We start from the raw sequence: 17,869 nt of genomic DNA on the forward strand, positions 1-17,869 counted from the left end.
GCCTGGCTATGAACTCAAAATTCTCCTGCCTCAGCCTCCTGAACTGCTGGGATTACAGGCGTGAGCCACCACATCCGGCTCATAATCTTTTTGAAATAGGCATCTATGATGCCCACTGTACCAAAATGGATCAGCCAGACCTCCCAATCAGCTAAAACTGGGATTTAAACTCTGAATTTTAAGCTTCTTATCTAGTGTCCTTATGCTAAGAAGGCTCCTGTCCTAGACTCATGCTTTGTATTGGAGTAGCTAAAAAGTTACAAGGTTTTAAGGTCACATCTGTAATCATTCCTGATTGGATTTTAATGTCTTGACTTTCAGTAAGCAAATTAAGCAATTGCCTCTTGGGAATGTCAGAAAGGGATAATTCAGGTTGTAATTATTGGGACCAACTGCAGTATGGAAGCATCAGAATCACAAGGATGCAGCTGTCAAACATCTGTATAGTTTTTTTTTTTTTTTTGGTTTAAACATTCTGAAAGAAGAAACATGGCACTCCTCGCTTCCATTCTTCCTCTTTCCCATTGTTTTGAAATGCATTTTTTATTCAACATATTCAGTCACAGTTGATTGGCTCATCCATTAATTTACTGTATTAATATGTGAGCTCACAAATGCAGAAACTATCTTGTTCATAGCTCTTTGCCCAAACCCAGTATAGTATCAATGCCTAGCTGACAACCAACAATGTCTGGCAGTTGTGCTATTAAGAAACAGAATTTAAAATGCTTACTCAAATCAGACCTTGATATAATTAAGACCCATTGTTACATAAGGCCAATTTCAAAATACATTGTTATTCATTTTATCACATCACCCCTAGGTTAGAAACAATTTGATAGCATAAGTCAGACAAGCTCTTGTAAGTCCCACATTACACCAGGAACAGTGGTGACAAACAGAAATTAAACTCCTGTTATGGTGTAGCTTGTGTCCTGAATATGATACTTAGAGTGATAAGTGTTAAAAGGAGAACAAAAGAGGGTAATGAAATCAAGAGTATGGGGAGGATTTGCACTTTAGACAGAGTAGCCAGGGGTGCCTGAACAAGTGGGTGACATTCAAGTAGAATAATGAGAAGATAGCCACATGAAAGGAGGAGAGTGAGTCTGAGGAATTCAAGGAATCACCCAAGGTCAGTGTCACTGGAGTAAAGGGAGTGGGACCGGGACTGATGGGAATCAGAAAGTTAGCAGAGACTGGCCACACAGAGCCTGGGAAGGATTTGTTCTCATTGCAAAGGGAAGCCTTTGCAGAACTGGTATGAAAGAAATAATATAAAACATAATCATTTATGCCTTTGAAAATTACAATGCTGGTCATATATAACATTTTTTAAATGTTAAAAAAAATAAATTAAAAAATATACAATGCTGCTGCTGGGCATGGTGGCTCACACCTATAATCCTAGTGGCTCAGAAGGCTGAGGCAGGAAGATGGAGATTTCAAACCCAGCCTCAGCAAAAGTGAGGCACTGAGCAAGTCAGTGAGACCTTGTCTCTAATTAAAATACAAAATAGGGCTGGGGATGTGGCTCAGTGTTCGAGTGCCCCTGAATTCAATCCCTGGTACCCCCAAGAATTACAATGCTGTATGAAGTGGAACTAGACAAGAGAAGGGGGCTTTGTCCACTTTCTGTTGCTGTAACAATGCCAGAGGCTGGGTGATCTCTAAAGAAAAGAGATTTCACTTAATCCACAGTTCTAGAAGCACAAGAGTGTGACATCAGCATCTGCTTAGCTTCTGGCAAGAGCCACGTGCTGATCCATGCATGGAGGAAGCGTGTTAGAGGAAATGGGGACATGCAGAAGAAAGGGGACAAAGGAACTGACCCACTTTATAATAACAGACTCTCATGATACCTAACTCACTTTCACTGGTACTTTAATTCTTTCATGAAAGTGGAGCCCCCATGACCTAATTACCTCTTAAAATTCCCACTGCCTCTCAATACTATTACATTGGCAATTAAATGTCAACACATGTTTTGGTGGGAACAATCACATACATCCAAACCAGTGCAGGGGCACTTACCAGAGAACCTGACACTAAGCTTTTGTCTGCAGAAAGTGGACACCTGGACTTCAAAAGGCAAAGTAAAGCTAGGCACAGTGGCATAGGCCTGTAATCCCAGCGATTCAGGAGGCTGAGGCAGGAGAATCACAAGTTTGAGGCCAGCCTCAACAATTTAGTGAGCCCCTAAGCAAGTCAATGAGACCCTGTCTCAAAATTTTAAAAAGCTGAATGTGGCTCTGTGGTAAATCACCTCTGGGTTCAATCTCCAGTACCAAAAAAAAAGCAAAGTGAGTGAGGGAATAGTTTTTTGAAAATAGATGTGGGACAGCAGTTATCTTTGCAATGTTTAGGAAGAAATCCATCATTATGTATTTCTTACAAAATGCTGAATTGTGGATTAGTACTATTTTTTTTTTAATTTTTATTCTGTGTATGCTATGAATTGAATTGTATTGCCCCCAAACTCATACTGCAGTTCTAACCCCCAGTATTTCAGAATATGACTATTTGAAGATGGAGTCTTTAAAATAATGTCAGTACGGTGGGCCCTAGTCCAAGGACTTACCCGTATAATAAAAGATTAGGACATAGACAAGCACAGAGCAAGGGGTAGAAAACCATATGAAGACTCTGATGATTGTCTGAAAGCCAAGGAGAGAGACCTCAGAAGAAATTAACCCAGCCTATACCTGATCTTGGACTTCTAGTCTCCAGAATTGTAAGAAAAAAAAAAATTCCACCCAGTCTGTGGTTTTTATAGCAGCTCTAGCATATTAACTATTTCAAATATTACATCACCAAATATTTTTAATGATTCCTAAAAATCTGCAAAGTAGTAGAATAATATGTACCAAACTGTTAACAATGGTTACTGCTGAAAGGTAAAATTATAAAGAATTTTTATTTGATATATTTACATTTCTGAGTACTTTTAACTCTTTTTAAATGAATATATAATAGGTTTCTATTCAAAGGAAGGAGGAGAAGAGAACATGGACATGATTTCTCCAAGTAAGTGGCAGAAAAAGAAAACCTGAATCACAATTATTTTCCATTACTTCTCCATCTAACAGCAAGAAGACCTTCAGGAAGACTGTGAGACTTTCAAAAATGCTCCTTAACAGGGAGCCACTACCTTTGTCTTCTCCCTTTTTTCTTGCTGCCTAGAATGCAGCTGTAGTAACTTAGGCTCTTGCAATCACCCTGAGGCAAAAAATAACCCCAACAACAAAAAGAATACACACTACGAAAGAAGTCTGTGTCTGAAGGCTTCAGGGAGCGCCATGCCAACCCTGAGCTGCCTACCCCTGTCTTTCTTATGTGTGAGGATAAACTCAATGTAAGATTAAGCCAATGTAAATTGGGACTTGGTTGCTTGCAAATAAGCCTAACGATAATTATTACAAAGGATTTTTCTAGTCAGTTTGTGGTAGAATTCATCAATGGTACTTGGAAAAACAATTTTCAATATACATTAAAAAAATTTTTTTGTAGTTGTATATGGACATCATGCCTTTATTTTACTTAATAATTTTAATGTGGTGCTGAGGATTGAACCCAGTGCCTCATACATGCTAGGCAAACGCTCTGCCACTGAGCTACAACATGAGCCCTCAATATACTTTTTTAACCATTACAAATTTTAAAGACTTCCTTTCCCATGGCTCTCTATTTTCTCTGAAGTGCAAAGCAGGATTTTAAGATGTGAAATGAGGGTTTGTGTCGCCTGAGGGTGTCAAAGTATCAGGATCAACCTGGGGGGGTAATGAAACAGGGGTGTAGGCTAGAGATACTTTAAAAAATATAAAAAAAATAAATCATTTTGTTATTAAAATTAAAACCAAATATTTCAATTTTTAAAATGAATTTTTTCAAAATTTTCAAAAAAATGTATTTTTATATTTAAATTTTGAGTAGATGGACACTTTACAAAAGGTTACCTTTGTTTTTGGTTATTGACATCTTGACACCTCATTTAACTATTTGAATAATTTCTGTTATTAAAAGAAAAAAGATTTCAAGACATGAGGGAGTATGGTGATAGCCTGGTTATATCTGTGTTTGAATGGTGGCTCTGCCTTTACACATTTGAGTGTCAGCCGTCCCTTCTGTGAAAGAGAACAACTGGGACTGTGACAAAAAAATAAGCAAAATGATATGACATTTGAAAGTGTTTAACACTCAGTAAAAGCTAGCGTCCCTTTACTTTATCAATTTATTTCTACCTCATATAAAGTCCAAGTGTTTCCAGGTTTTTCTATGGCATGTTTAATCTCATCAAAGAGCACATGTGGGCCCCACTTATATTAGCTATTATATAACTTCATAGTGGGCTATGAAGATAGTCTTGCATAAATAATAATTACAGTTGGCATTCACTACTACATGCCAGGCACATGTCATGCATTTTTTGTTTATTTTTCCCCAAAACCTTGAAAATAGTTGCTATTAATATAATTATAAGGAAGTCAGTGAGAAATTAAGTAAATGGCCCAAGGTTGCATTCGCTTGGCAAAAAAAAAAAGCAAAAAAAAAAAAACCAGTATCTGACCCCAGGTGGTAGAGATCCTGAGATGGTATAATTGATTACTATACTGCAGAAATAGGTTAATAGCTTTTTCTGCCAGGGAGTCAGACAGATGATTTTCCTGGTCAGTAGGAAGCGCTCCCTTTTAAAGTTAATAATGACTCCCTGTGGGACTGTACGCAAAATCTACATAGACTATGGCACTTGTTCTCTAAGAGTGACTGTTCCCCTAAAAATCCTAAAAGAGAGATTTAAATGACCTCTTTTGAGACTTCGTTAAAGAACCAGTTCTGATACACTCACTTTTGTATCTTCTCGATTCAGTGAATTTCATCATTCTGTTGCACAAACAAAAGAGGAAGATCAAAGGGCTGGGATTTAGCCCTTGTCCCAGAAAAAGCTTAGCAAGCAAAGGAAACCAGAAAGACCACTGTTTGATGACCACAAAGATAATTTCATCTTTCAAGCTCTTTTCCATTCTTTAATACAGTATCTATAAATAGCAGGCTTTAAGAATTGTTTAGGGGACAGACGCATGGCACATGCCTGTAATCCCAGTGACTGAGGAGACTGAAATAGGAGAATTGTAAGTTCCAAACCAGCATCAGCCATTTAGTGGAGACCCTGTCTCAAAATAAAAAGGACTGGGTTTAATCCCTTCTTTAAAAAGAATCATTTAGGGAAAGCAATGAATGACACTAGCTTCAGTGATCTCTGGGAAACGTGATGACAGGCTCACCACCAAGTATGGTGGTATACACCAGATGTACAGAGTATGTACCAGATGTTCAGCCTGCGGCTGCTTTCTCTTAGGTTACAGGAACCACAGGAGTCCTGACCTAGGAGGAAAAAAAATGGTTTATGCTACAGTGAATACTCTGTCACCAAGATCCCTTTAGAACCAGGTGCTCAAACCTCAGCTGCTGAAAGTGTTGGCTGATGACTCACAGCTGAGCCTCTCCCTCTGGGAATTGCCTTCTCAGGAAAATCCACAGGCTGAGTGCTAAACCCTCTCTTCCCTCAAGACTGGACACCTGGATCAGCTTATCCAACTCCAGACCTCCCCAGGCCTCCCTAGACCTCTTGCTAGAGCATCTCAGTCCTACTTCTCTTGACCCATCCTCTTTCCTTTGCTGACACAGGAACGTTGCTCCTGAGAGCACTCACCAGGAAAGTTCTGACCTAAGACAAACTCAAATTTCTTCCTATTCAGTTGAGAGATTCCTGCTATCCCTCAAAACAACAAATTATCTTTTCCAGCAAGAATGTTTTTATTGCTTATACAAATGAAGTAAGGGTAAAACAAGACAGCTGAATGTCTGCCTATGTTACCTTGGTACGATCTGCACTATTAACAAATCTTCACACACTCAGCAAACACAAATGTTGGATCATGGGCTCAGTAGCAACATGGAGAACATGACTGCTGAGGGCCATTGCCAAGTAGGAATGACGCATCGAAATTTCCTTGCCAGCGTACCCCATGTTAAATGGACTTGCCTTGGAAATTTGCTATGACATTGCATGTGTCTTTGAGAAAGGTGACCCTACTCAAGGACCAGGGTGGATCCAGGTTTAAGGTGTATCCTGCAGGTTTTAGGAAGTATCCCGGTTTCGGATAATTTGGGTTTAAGGCGTTCCCGGTTTAAGACAATCTGGGTTTTAGGGAAGTTCCGGGTTGAAGGTTATTCCTGCTGGGAATGGGGTGTTCCTGCTGCCTGAGTTCCGGTTGAGTTCTCGTGGAATTCAGAAAGTATTTTTGGGATGTGAATTGGCGGGCAGAACTTGGATTTCCCCAGAACGTGTGTAGAGGCCGGTGTGAGTTCGGGAATAAAGAATTGCTGTTTGAATCTACAAAGCTGTGAGTGGCTCGTGATCTTGTGCCCAGCCAAGACTGCGGCACATGACAAGTAGGGTTGAAAGTTTACCCAAATGAGTTGGAAAGGGTCCACATGTTTCCAAAATCTGCACACAGATATTTATAGCTTTATTCATAATTCCTAAAACCCAGAAGCAGCCAAAATATACTTCAGTTGGTTAATGAATAAACTGTGGTACATCCAAATTATGGAATGTTATTCAGCACTAAAAAGAAATGAACTATCGAGTCATGAAAAGACATGGTAGAAACATAAATACATATTACTAAGTTAAGTCAATCTGAAAAGGTTAGATGTTGTGTGATTCCAACTATGTGACATTCATGAAAAAGGCAAAAACTATGGTGAAAGAAAAAGGATTGGTAGTTGCTAAGGTAAGGGGGAAGAAGAGTGAAAAGGCAGAGCCATAAAACTATTCCAAATGATAGTATAATGGTTCATACATATTATTGTACATTGTCAAAACCCATAGGATGAACCCTAATGTAAACTATGGGCTTTAGATAATTGTGTTTCACTGTAAGTTCATCAATGTTAACAAACTGTGCTGCTATAAATAGCAGGGGTTTGGGGACCATGCATGGAAACTTGATAATTTGGGCTCGATTTTTCTGTGACTCTAAAACTGCTCTTAAAAAAATGGGTATGTCAAAAAAAAATCAGAAAAGCAGAAATGTCCAAAGTACTGGAATTTGGCAGGTAAACCATTCTGGACTAAATAGAATGGTAAAAATGGAACAGGAAGGAAGGTTATGACCTTTATCGAAGAGCCTAAGATGGCAAAGTGAGTTACTGGGACTTTGTCCTATAGACGAAAAGGTGCCATTGAGGATTATTGAGCAAGGAACTTGGGTAAAAAACAGACTATTTTAGGAAGATCCCTCTGGCAGCTGTTCTGTGAGGAGAATTGTGGAAGATGGACTGTAGACAGACTTGCTTAAAAACAGGAATAAAACACAAGTGCCTGGACCAATAAAGAAAAGGGTACACAAAAGATCATCCAGGTTTTGGTTATTAACTGGAAACAGGATGAAGAAAATGATTCCATGAGAAAAATCACACATCATTTTTAAAATTTTTCATTATTTCATCACTAAATATTGAATATCATGTACTCAGTTCTATCAGTTCCATCTCCAATATTAATCCAGAATGTGCTTATCTCCCATTTCTGTAGATCTCACATTCAATCTAGTTACCAGTACTTCTCTTCTAAAAGATGGCTGAAGCTTTTTTTTTTTTAAGAGAGAATTTTTTTAATATTTATTTTTCAGTTCACAGCGGACACAACATCTTTGTATGTGGTGCTAAGGATCCAACCCGGGCCGCAAGCATGCCAGGCGAGCGCGCTACCACTTGAGCCACATCCCCAGCCCTGGCATGTGTATTTGAACTGCATTTCTGGCATGCAAGTATGGTCACTGTTGTCAAGGTCCATTAATGTGTGTGTGGGGGGAAACAATATTTGTTAATGGATATGTTAATCAGCTTTTCATCAATTTGACCAAAATATCTGACAACAACAACTTACAGGAGGAAAGATTTATTTTGGCTCATTTATTTCAGAGGCTTAAGTCCATGTTCAATGAGCTCCATTGCTCTGGGCCTGAGACAAGGCAGAATGTTATGGTGGAAGGGCATGGTGGAGGAAAGCTGCTCAGCTCATGGCAGTCAGGAAGCAGAGCAGAAGAGGAGGCCAGGGAGAAGATCCCTAAAATCCTTTTCTTATGAGGAAGCAAAGTCCATTAGTACATCTACTACTATGTTCCCAGCACATGGCTTAGGCCTAAGAATGGTAATACACATGCAATAAATATTGTTAAATGTGTGAATATACCAGACTGTGTCCTGTGGTGGGTGAACCAAACATGAAATGGATACAGGTCACATGTTGGAGGAATTCACCCTCCAATAGAGGAGATCTGACTGAAACATAAACATTTAAGGCAATTAACATCACAGGAAACATTATCAGTCCTGAGGAAGGGACATGTCTTATAGCCATGTGAATCACAAGAAATTCTGTTCAGACAGATAACATTGTGCTGGGTGCTGAATGGAGGGAAAGCCTATACAAAGGCACCAGTCTAAGGAAGCATAGGGCAGATGTGGACAAAGGTGGGTGGATCAATTGAACTGGAACATGGAGTACATCAAGACCAAAACAAAAAGACTGGAAAGCAGAGGTAGCACTAGATTGTCAAAGAGTTCATTGGCCAGGCTAAGAATTCTGGACCCTGTTCTAGAGGCAGTGTTGGGTAATGACTAGCCTTTTAAAACCTTTTAAAAATATTTTCAAATACACAATAAAAGTTGAAATAATAGTACAATAAACATTAATATATTTGCCACCTAGATTTAACATTTTACCATGTTGGCACGTTTGTTATCTAGAGCAGCATATTTGTTAGCATTGGTGAATCTACATGTTGCTTGATCCATAGATAGAAGGGTGTGTGTGTGTATGCATTTTAAATATATGTATATACTCATATACATATATATGTATATATACTTTTTTTTAAGAGAGAGTGAGAGAGGAGAGACAGTGAGAGAGAGAGAATTTTTAATATTTATTTTTTAGTTCTCGGCGGACACAACATCTTTGTTGGTTTGTGGTGCTGAGGATCGAACCCGGGCCGCATGCATGCCAGGTGAGCGCGCTACCGCTTGAGCCACATCCCCAGCCCCTGTATATATACTTTTAAAATATATACATATTACTAGTTTTGGGTGATTTCCTTTTTCTTTCTTTTTTTTTTTTTTTTGTTGAATCGTTTTAAAGGAAATTGCAGACAATATAATTCTTCACTCCTAAATATTTAGCAAATTTTTCCAAATTTTTTATGTTTGCTTTCCTATCTACTGTACCATTATGCTGAGCAAATGTAAGAACTGCCTAGCAACATCTAATATAAATATATTTTCAAATTTTCCCATGTCCCATCAGGATCAGAAAGGTAATTTTTTGCAGAACCAGAATCCAATGAAGCATTTGATGGTGTTCTTGTTTTGTAATTCAGAACAATGACCCCTGACTCTTTTGTTTGATATTGATTATCCATAGTCTTCATGTCTTATCTTCTATAAAACAGTTGTCTTATAGAATGCTTTACATTCTTGATTTAACTGATTGTCTCCTTGGGGGTATGTCTAACTGGTTTTTCAACCCCTGTAAATTGGAGGTTAGATCTAAAGGTCTGATTAGATTCAACTTCAACATTTCTGGCAAGGAAACTTCATTAATTTGTGATGTATATTTCATGCTGGAGCACACCAGGGACCTCCTAAAACTGTTGGTGTGTTAGTGATGCTAATTTGGATACCTGGTTTAAGGAGGGGACAGCCCAATCCACCTGATGTGTTTCTTCTTTGTGATCACTAAGTGACCTGAGGGATGCTTGGCAACATAACTCATATTTTTGTAGTTGTTTGCAATTTATCAACCCATTCAAGTGCATTTAATCACAATAGCATCCCTCTCAGGTTTCATTTCTTTTAGAAGTAAAAATTTAGCCTTAGAATGCTTAAATGATTCTTTCAAGGTCTTAGAGTTAATAAATAGCAAAGAAAGAACTCAAGCATAAATAACTTTAGTTCACTTAAAAACTCAATCTCTGGGGCTAGGGGTATAGCTCAATTGGTAGAGTGCTTGCCTTGCATGCACCACAAAACCCCAGCACAACAAATCATCATCATCATCATCATAATAATCTCCAATAGTCTATGCTGAATATTTTTAGAGTATTATTTCTCCATACTTCAATAAGTATTTCTCTCCTTTTGAAGCCGTTTTCTAAAAAAGGAAGTTTTTCTTAGTTTCTTGAAATTTGTTTTTACAGGCTCTCAAAGCCATTTCTATTGCCCACTCAATTGGCAAAGTGTAACAGGTGCTGGATTCCCCAAAATATCACGCTTTTGACAACATTCGTAACAATAGTTTAGAATATTTAAATGATACACTAGTTGCTTAATTTGTATTTTTGTAACCTGTAAACAAAGTCAATTGATCAAAAGTAACGAATTTCTGTCTAAAGTGCGTATTTGTGATGCTAACATCAAGGATCTTTAGGCCTGAAAGAGACATAAAGTTAGATCCTGCAAATCTATTTGCCCCCAAAGCTAGGTCAGCAACTCGTGAGGGCAGAGTTAATAGAGGCATGTGACAGTCTCGAATCAAATGATAAGGAGTATGGTGCGATGCTGAGCGAACCAGGGAAGGAAATTAAAGGGATCATGGATCCAGCAGGGGACTGTGGAAATTATTTCTGCTCCCCCACCCCCACCCCGAAGCTGGGTTTCCAGCTCTGAGAGCGAAGCGGGCTCTTTAGGAGGACTCAGGAGGGGCCTGATCGCCAAGAGTCACTATCTGTCGGATCATTTCTTCCTAAGAAGACATTATGGAGGACTTAATTCATAAAGAAGAAATTCGACATCGCGCCCACATCAAACAACAAGAGGAACCAACTAGCTGTGGTCTCCACCAACTTCCCTAAAGCTGGAAGCAGGCAGGCACGCCCCCAAATCACTCTTCCGGGATTTTATTGGTTGTCCCAGTCTGCCTCTCTCTCATGAAAATCTCTTTCATTGGTCAGTATTCCCAAGCTCCTGCTTTCACAGACAATTCCCGAGACCAATCATCTCCACGAATCGCCCCGCCTCTCCGTCGACACATGAGTGACATAGACGCTAACCAATAAGAAATGAAATTAAGAATGTGACGAAAGGCTCCTCCTCCCAGGCTCAAGCGATCAGTAAATGGTAGAAAGGGTTGAGCGGCTGATACCAACCACCAATCCGTAAGAGCGGAAGAGGACGATGAGAAGAGTGATGGGAGGTGGTGACGTGGCGGTGACAGAAGCATAAACTGAAATGAGCGGCGGAAACACTAGCCAATCGGCAACCAAACTGGCCGGCACCCTGCATTCCCCTGTCCTCCCAGAGCACTAAAGACTTCAGAAAAGCGCCAATGAGGTTGTACATGCATCTGATTGGCCTTCATCTGAACCAATCAAAGGCGGAGCGTGTGGACGCGTCCCACCCTGGGCTCTCACTGGGCGGAGTAGAATGACAGGCCCGAGAGAAATGCCAATGTCCGCGGGGTCTTCCACAAGTGACACTCCGCGGCACCAATCGACGTCCTCCACCCCGGTCACCGAGCCCTCCTTCCTCCGGCGGGCCTGGCGGGGCGGGGACGCTGCGCGGCGGCGGCTGATGCGCTAGCCGTGTGGGGCGCTCGGGGCGGCGGCGGCGGCGGCGGCGGCGGCTCTCGTAGGAGGTTCCGGTCTTGTATCTCGGGGCGGCGGCGGCTCATGGCGGCGACCGAGCTGAGAGGAGTGGTGGGACCAGGCCCGGCAGCCATTGCAGCTCCTGGCGGCGGCGGCGCAGGTCCCCCAGTGGTGGGAGGAGGCGGCGGCCGCGGAGACGCGGGGCCCGGCTCCGGGGTCGCGTCAGGGACGGTGGCCACGGCAGCTGCGGGCGGCCCGGGCCCGGGGGCCGGGGGAGTGGCGACGGCTGGCCCAACCCCTGCGCCGCCGGCTGGGGGCTCGGGCGGCTCGGGCGCTGGGGGTTCGGGCTCGGCTCGAGAGGGCTGGCTCTTCAAATGGACCAATTATATCAAAGGCTACCAGCGGCGGTGGTTCGTGCTGAGCAACGGGCTTTTGAGCTACTACAGGTAACTGCTTCCGGGGCGCCGACACTCACCTTGCTTCCCCCACCACAGCCCACAGCCCTGGCGCCCGGCGCCCTCACCAGCAGGCTCTGCAGCCAAGGTCGCCCCAGGCCCTTTTCTGTCACTTGCGCAAATTGACAGCCGGTGACAGGAGTCCACTTCCACGAAATTGAAAGCCCCAGGACTTGTACTCGCACCCGTCCCCTGTTACCCACCGTTGGTGCCATATCTCTGCTTCCCTGGCCTTGCAATCATCAATTGTTTGGAGAGCATCTGTTCTTCCATTGTGTTTCCACCACCACAAGGGTGGGATTATTAATTGTGCCAGCAAAGCACTGTTGTAGGCGCTAAGGGACACATAGAAGAGCAAAGCCTAAGCACTGCTTTCAAAGAACTTAACAGTGAAAGTCCCAAAGTCTTAGTTATTTATGCTCAGTCTCTAAAATTCAAGGTTATTCGTAGCCCTTGATGTACCCGACCTTAATCTCTCCACAGTCAGGCACCAAGACACCATACACTAGGTGTATTCTGCCCCTTGCCTTTCTTATCTCTCCAAGACTTATGCATACTTTCACCTTCTGGACAGCCTAGACTGGAGATGTGCCCTCTTGCTTTGCTCTTATTTTCGTTTGCCCCACCCCCTCCCGTGGAAATGTTTGTTGTATCCAACACTTCTGTGATCTTTTTGGTTAGTTAGAATTATGTTTTATTAAAATAAGAATCCATGTCTTTGGTATGGTTATTTCTGTTCAACATTATTTATTTTGGAATAGTTAATATATACTTATCATCAGTGACTCAGAACGTGGTCATAACATGGTATTGGGCTTCTCATATTACTATGTATAAAGGTGTTGATAGGTGATTTGGGGACAGGATACAAATATTCCCCAAAGGCTGGACATTGTGGCTGGGTGTTTTAGGTATAGTATTTGATTGACTCCCAGCAAAAACCTGTGGGAGTTAGATGATATTCCCATCTTTCTGATGAGAAAACTGAGATTCAGCATGGGCAATTTTCCCAAGGTCTTGGAGGAGTCAGGATTTGAAACTAATTCTGTTCGCACCAACATAACCTAAAACCCAGGTTAGTGTTACACAAATCAGACAGATACAGAGATAAATTACTTATCTAAAGCAAGTAAGTTTATGGGATTATGGTTACTGTATATACTTTATACAAAAAGTGTATTTTACAGGAGACTTTGTTCAATAAACTGGCATTTCTCAGTGAACATTTTCCTAAAGACCATTCTGTTTGGGACCCAAAACACTGCTGTTGAAGAGTGACTCACTTTTTGTTCCTTTTCCTTGACTGTAATCATTCTGCTACCAGGAGAGTTAGGTTGAACAAATCTCTTTTCCATCAACTCCACTACATTGGCTTTTAGAGAATTTCTTTTTTTTTTTTTTTACCATACGATTTATTTTTGAGAATTTCAAGGAGAGATTAAAGGTGGGAGGTGGAGGTTGTTAGTGAGAACACATCTTTTCTTTTTTTTTTGGTATCAGGATTGAACCCACAGATGCTTAACCACTGAGCAACATCCAGCCCTTTTTATTTTTTAGTTAGAGACGCCGGGGTCACACTAAGTTGCTTAGGGCCTCGCTAAGTTGCTGAGGCTGGCTTTGAACTCACAGTCCTCCTGCCTTAGTCTCCTGACTTGCTGGGATTATAGGTATGTGCCACCATGTCCAGCCAGAACACATTCTTATCTGTAAGATGTCTCGTATAACCCTTCCTCACTGCTTAAACATTAATTGTGAAGTTGTATATATCATCTACATTATTGTATTTAGAATTGATCTTAATATAAGCATTGCTAACTTCTCATCTAGGATAATCAGTTTAGTCTAAAATTTTACTCTACCCCAGTTTTTTCCTCTACTCAAGTTCATGTTTTCTGGTTACTGTGACTGTTACTCTAATGTTCAATGTTCCTGACTTGATTCATCAAACACTATTAATATTGTTTGCCCATTTTTAAAAATTGTACATCAGGTAAGGGCCTTAATATATGGTCTTTCCTTTCCTTTTCATCCAAGTTATGTTATCTGCTTTCTAGGTCACTGGATCCTTTGTTCAGTACCAGTCTTGATCAGTGTTGATCACTCTTTTTAAGTATTTGTAACTACTTTTAACATTTCTCCTATGATAGCTAGTGGTACCTGCCTAATTGCAAATAAAACTTCTCTTAAGACATACTCATTCACTTATTGAGAAACATGTGATTGGCCTGTCCTTACCAGTATGTTCCCCACCCATAAACCAACCAAGCAACAGGATCTAGATTATCAAATCTCTTCAGTACCCTCAAACTTGCTGTGAAGTACTTCTTTCCAACTATTGGCTGTTTATTCTTCACAAAAGGGTACTTCTGGTCCCTGCCTCCCTTTTGGATTATTTTAGCCAAGTTGTCGTTCCTCCTGTTTTCATGCCTCTTAAACCTGCAATTTCTTGTGTATCCTCTTTGCAAAATATTATTTCCCTTTTACATGAAATTATGTCCTTCCTAGACCCATCACTTTTTACCTATCCTGTGCTTCCTTCCATACCTGGTTACATAGATGATCCATTACTTAAAACCTTATATAGAATCCAGGCTCTCCCAGAAGCATCATCACAGGCTATACTATTAATTTTCATGACTAGCTTTAAGCGATTAAATTACTATTTCAGCTGACCTTTTTAGGCAGAGGTTTCTAGCCAGAAAATACCACCCAGTACTTTAGTGTCTTAAAAACTTTTCTTTTTTTTTTCAATATTTATTTTTTAGTTTTTGGTGGACACAATATCTTTATTTTTTTATTCTTATGTGGTGTTGAGAATCGAATCCAGTGCCCCACACATGCCAGGCAAGCATGCCTCCACTTGAGCTACATCCCCAGCCTTAAAAACTTTTCTTGCAAGAGAAAAGAATCTTTCAAGATTCTCACTAGTCATTTATAACCATAGGTGTATCTACCTAAACTTCAAGAGCTTTGAGGTCAAGCTTGCCTTATTTCCAGGTTCCTTGCAATCTCTTAAGTTGTTGTATACTTTATGCTGTTTGAGAAACTTCTTTAGTGTGTGAAGATGACCCATGCAAAAAGAGATTCCTAGGAAGTAGTTAGTGAAAAGTGCCAATAAGGAGGAATGTGATAGAAGGTCCAAGTGGCACCCTTGGAAGAGAAAGCAAGGGTGAGCCAGCCTGTCAGCTGTGTGTCTGTAATTCAGTCTGCATTATGCATAATGTAACTGAAGCTTGGGGGTGGGGAGGTAAGAATAGAAAACACAGGGATTCACATTACAGTGTGGCAGGTGCAGAGGATGGAAAATGGCCCAGTCCATTGAGACCCCCCTGGCAATCCCATACAGCTCAGTTGTGCATTGGAGGAGAAAAAAAAAAATTATTTCATGTGACAAACCAAATGACAGCAGATCTGTCTTCCTAAGCATAGTAAACACACTTTTTCCAACATTCCACATCTTAGTTTCTGGAGAAAAGGGGTGTATGCCACCTCTGGCATGCAGGAATTCTGGATGTGCCAGGTGTGTTTGGCCACTTGGCTTCACTGAAGAGGAAATGATTCTGCTTTGTACTGTGGCATTTGGCAAAGGACTTTGACCTCTTTATGTTCCCGGTTGGACAGGGAAAAAACTGCATGCAGTTTAAACATGCAGGTCCCTGGGCATAACCAGCATGGTGAAGAAATTAGCACAGTTTTCTCTGTATACACAATTGTGCGAGAAGCTTGTTATTTTATGTGAAGTGCCTTGTGGCTTGTTGTCACCAAGTAGTGCTGTAAAGTTCAAAAGTTAGCCTATTAATAGAACTGTCAGTCAGTAGAGACTGGGAAAATTTTTACACCCAGTCCTCAGTGCAGATCTGCTGAATCTTTCCTAGCTATTAATAGGATGGCTTAGGAGTTCCTACCAATAGAAGTCTGTGGACCTTAGAAAAGAACATATTCCGAAAAGATTAAAATGTCTGGTGATTCTTTAATAATTCTTTCTTTGCTCTCTCAGATGGGCAATTATTCTTATTTCATATCATTTGAGTTATAGCCAGCATTTAATCATTGAAACATTTAAAGATGCCTTTTTACACTTCTGCAGTATAATTCTAAGCATGGTGTGACAGTTCTGATTTGGGCTGATTTACAGTGAGGGGGATGGTTCAGTTTATAGAAGACAGAACTATTCTTAGGGAATGAGATTGTCATACAAAATTTTTTTGCAAGGAATATAAACCTTTATAACTTGCTAAGTAGAAAGTAACTCCTGACTGTGGAAGGGCAGGAGAGAATTTTTTGAGGTGAAGGAAGTGTTCTACATTTTGATTGTGGTGGTCATACAGTTGTATACACTTGTCAAAACTCACTCAGTTGTATACTTGAGACTACTGAATTACTATTGCAAATAGTTATACCTCAATAATGTCTATTTTTAAAAGGTTAACAGCAAGAGGAACAGTGGAAGAATAAAATTTGTTTAAGAAACAATTCTTAAAGGCTCTAAAATAAATTCTCAATATATTGTTTCTTGAATTTTAGGGGGTTTCTAAGATTACCATATTTTCAAGGACTCAAAATTATGTAAAGAAATGAAATGTGTTAAAGGATAATCCACCCATTACCTTTTTCCTGAGCTTGTTTTTGTCTCACTTTTGCAGGTCAAAGGCAGAAATGAGACATACCTGCCGTGGTACCATTAACCTCGCCACAGCCAACATCACTGTGGAGGACTCCTGCAACTTTATCATTTCCAATGGGGGCGCTCAGACCTACCATCTGAAGGCTAGCTCAGAAGTGGAGCGACAGCGCTGGGTGACAGCCCTAGAACTGGCCAAAGCCAAGGCTGTGAAGATGCTAGCCGAATCAGGTAGGAAGCAAAGAAGACCTTGCCTGGAAAGCTTTCCATATGTCCCCATTATCTTTTGTTCCTCATGGTGTTTTTTCCTTTGATTATCACCTCTCTTAAATGTCCCTAGCTACTTTTCATCATACAGTATTTCTCCAGGAGTGATGGTTCTCAATTCTGTCTCCTCCAGGCAATTTCTGGAGATATTTTTAGTTGTCACAACTGAAGGAGATGCTACTGTCACCTAGAGAGAAGAGGCTAGGGATACTGCTAAACTCCCTACGATGCACATAACTGTCCTTCACAACAAAAAATTAATCTGGCCAAGATTGAAAAACTAGACATCATTCTTGTGCTTTTATTCTGTGTGGGGGAGAGGAGGGCACAGGGGCTACTGGGAATTGATCCCAGGCCATGAATAATCTAGGCAAATGCTCTACTACTGAGCTACATCCCCAGGGCCCCACCCACACATTTAAAACTTTTTTTTCTTTTTGGTCCTGGGGATTAAACCCAGGGGCACTTTACCACTGAACTATATACCCCCAGTTCTTTATTTTTATTTTTTTATTTGAGACAGAGTCTTAATTATGTTGCCAAAGCTGGCCTTCAACTTGTGATCTTTGTGCCTCAGCCTCCTAAGAAGAATGCCAGTTGACCACCTTAACTTTTTGAGACATAATAACTTTATTATGAGGTCAGTCTTAGGAGTATTACAATTTGTAATTTGGATCGACCCCTACTTTTTTCTCCTAAAGTCTTGTTAAGTTGAAACAATTTTTATAGATGATGAAAAACCATATATTTTCTATGAAAAAGACTTCATTTTGCAACATTAAACTAAAAGGAATAACCTAGTTGTATTTTTTATTTTTCTTCAAGGAAAGTGGTAGAATTTGCCAATGAGATGTTGATAGCTTTTTGGGGGTGGG

The 17,869-nt window shown here is 40.6% G+C and overlaps 1 protein-coding gene and 1 long non-coding RNA gene across 2 annotated transcripts in view; both read left to right on the top strand.

Annotated features, from left to right (window-relative positions):
* Positions 1-5,971: 5,971 nt before the first annotated feature.
* On the top strand, positions 5,972-8,259 carry LOC144377022 (uncharacterized). The gene is made up of 3 exons (XR_013437553.1): positions 5,972-6,404; positions 7,698-7,835; positions 7,990-8,259. It is a non-coding gene; the product is annotated as an uncharacterized LOC144377022 (long non-coding RNA).
* A 3,251-nt stretch (positions 8,260-11,510) lies between these two features.
* The window catches only part of Osbp (oxysterol binding protein), a 31,326-nt gene continuing 24,967 nt past the window's right edge, over positions 11,511-17,869 (top strand). The window contains exons 1-2 of the mRNA XM_005331547.3: positions 11,511-12,097; positions 16,750-16,958. Of these exons, the coding sequence (XP_005331604.2) occupies positions 11,736-12,097; positions 16,750-16,958 (571 nt within the window). The 5' untranslated portion in view covers positions 11,511-11,735. The remainder of the gene's footprint in view (positions 12,098-16,749; positions 16,959-17,869) is intronic.

Source organism: Ictidomys tridecemlineatus, chromosome 4 (genome assembly GCF_052094955.1).
Source record: "Ictidomys tridecemlineatus isolate mIctTri1 chromosome 4, mIctTri1.hap1, whole genome shotgun sequence".
Classification (NCBI taxonomy): domain Eukaryota; kingdom Metazoa; phylum Chordata; class Mammalia; order Rodentia; family Sciuridae; genus Ictidomys; species Ictidomys tridecemlineatus.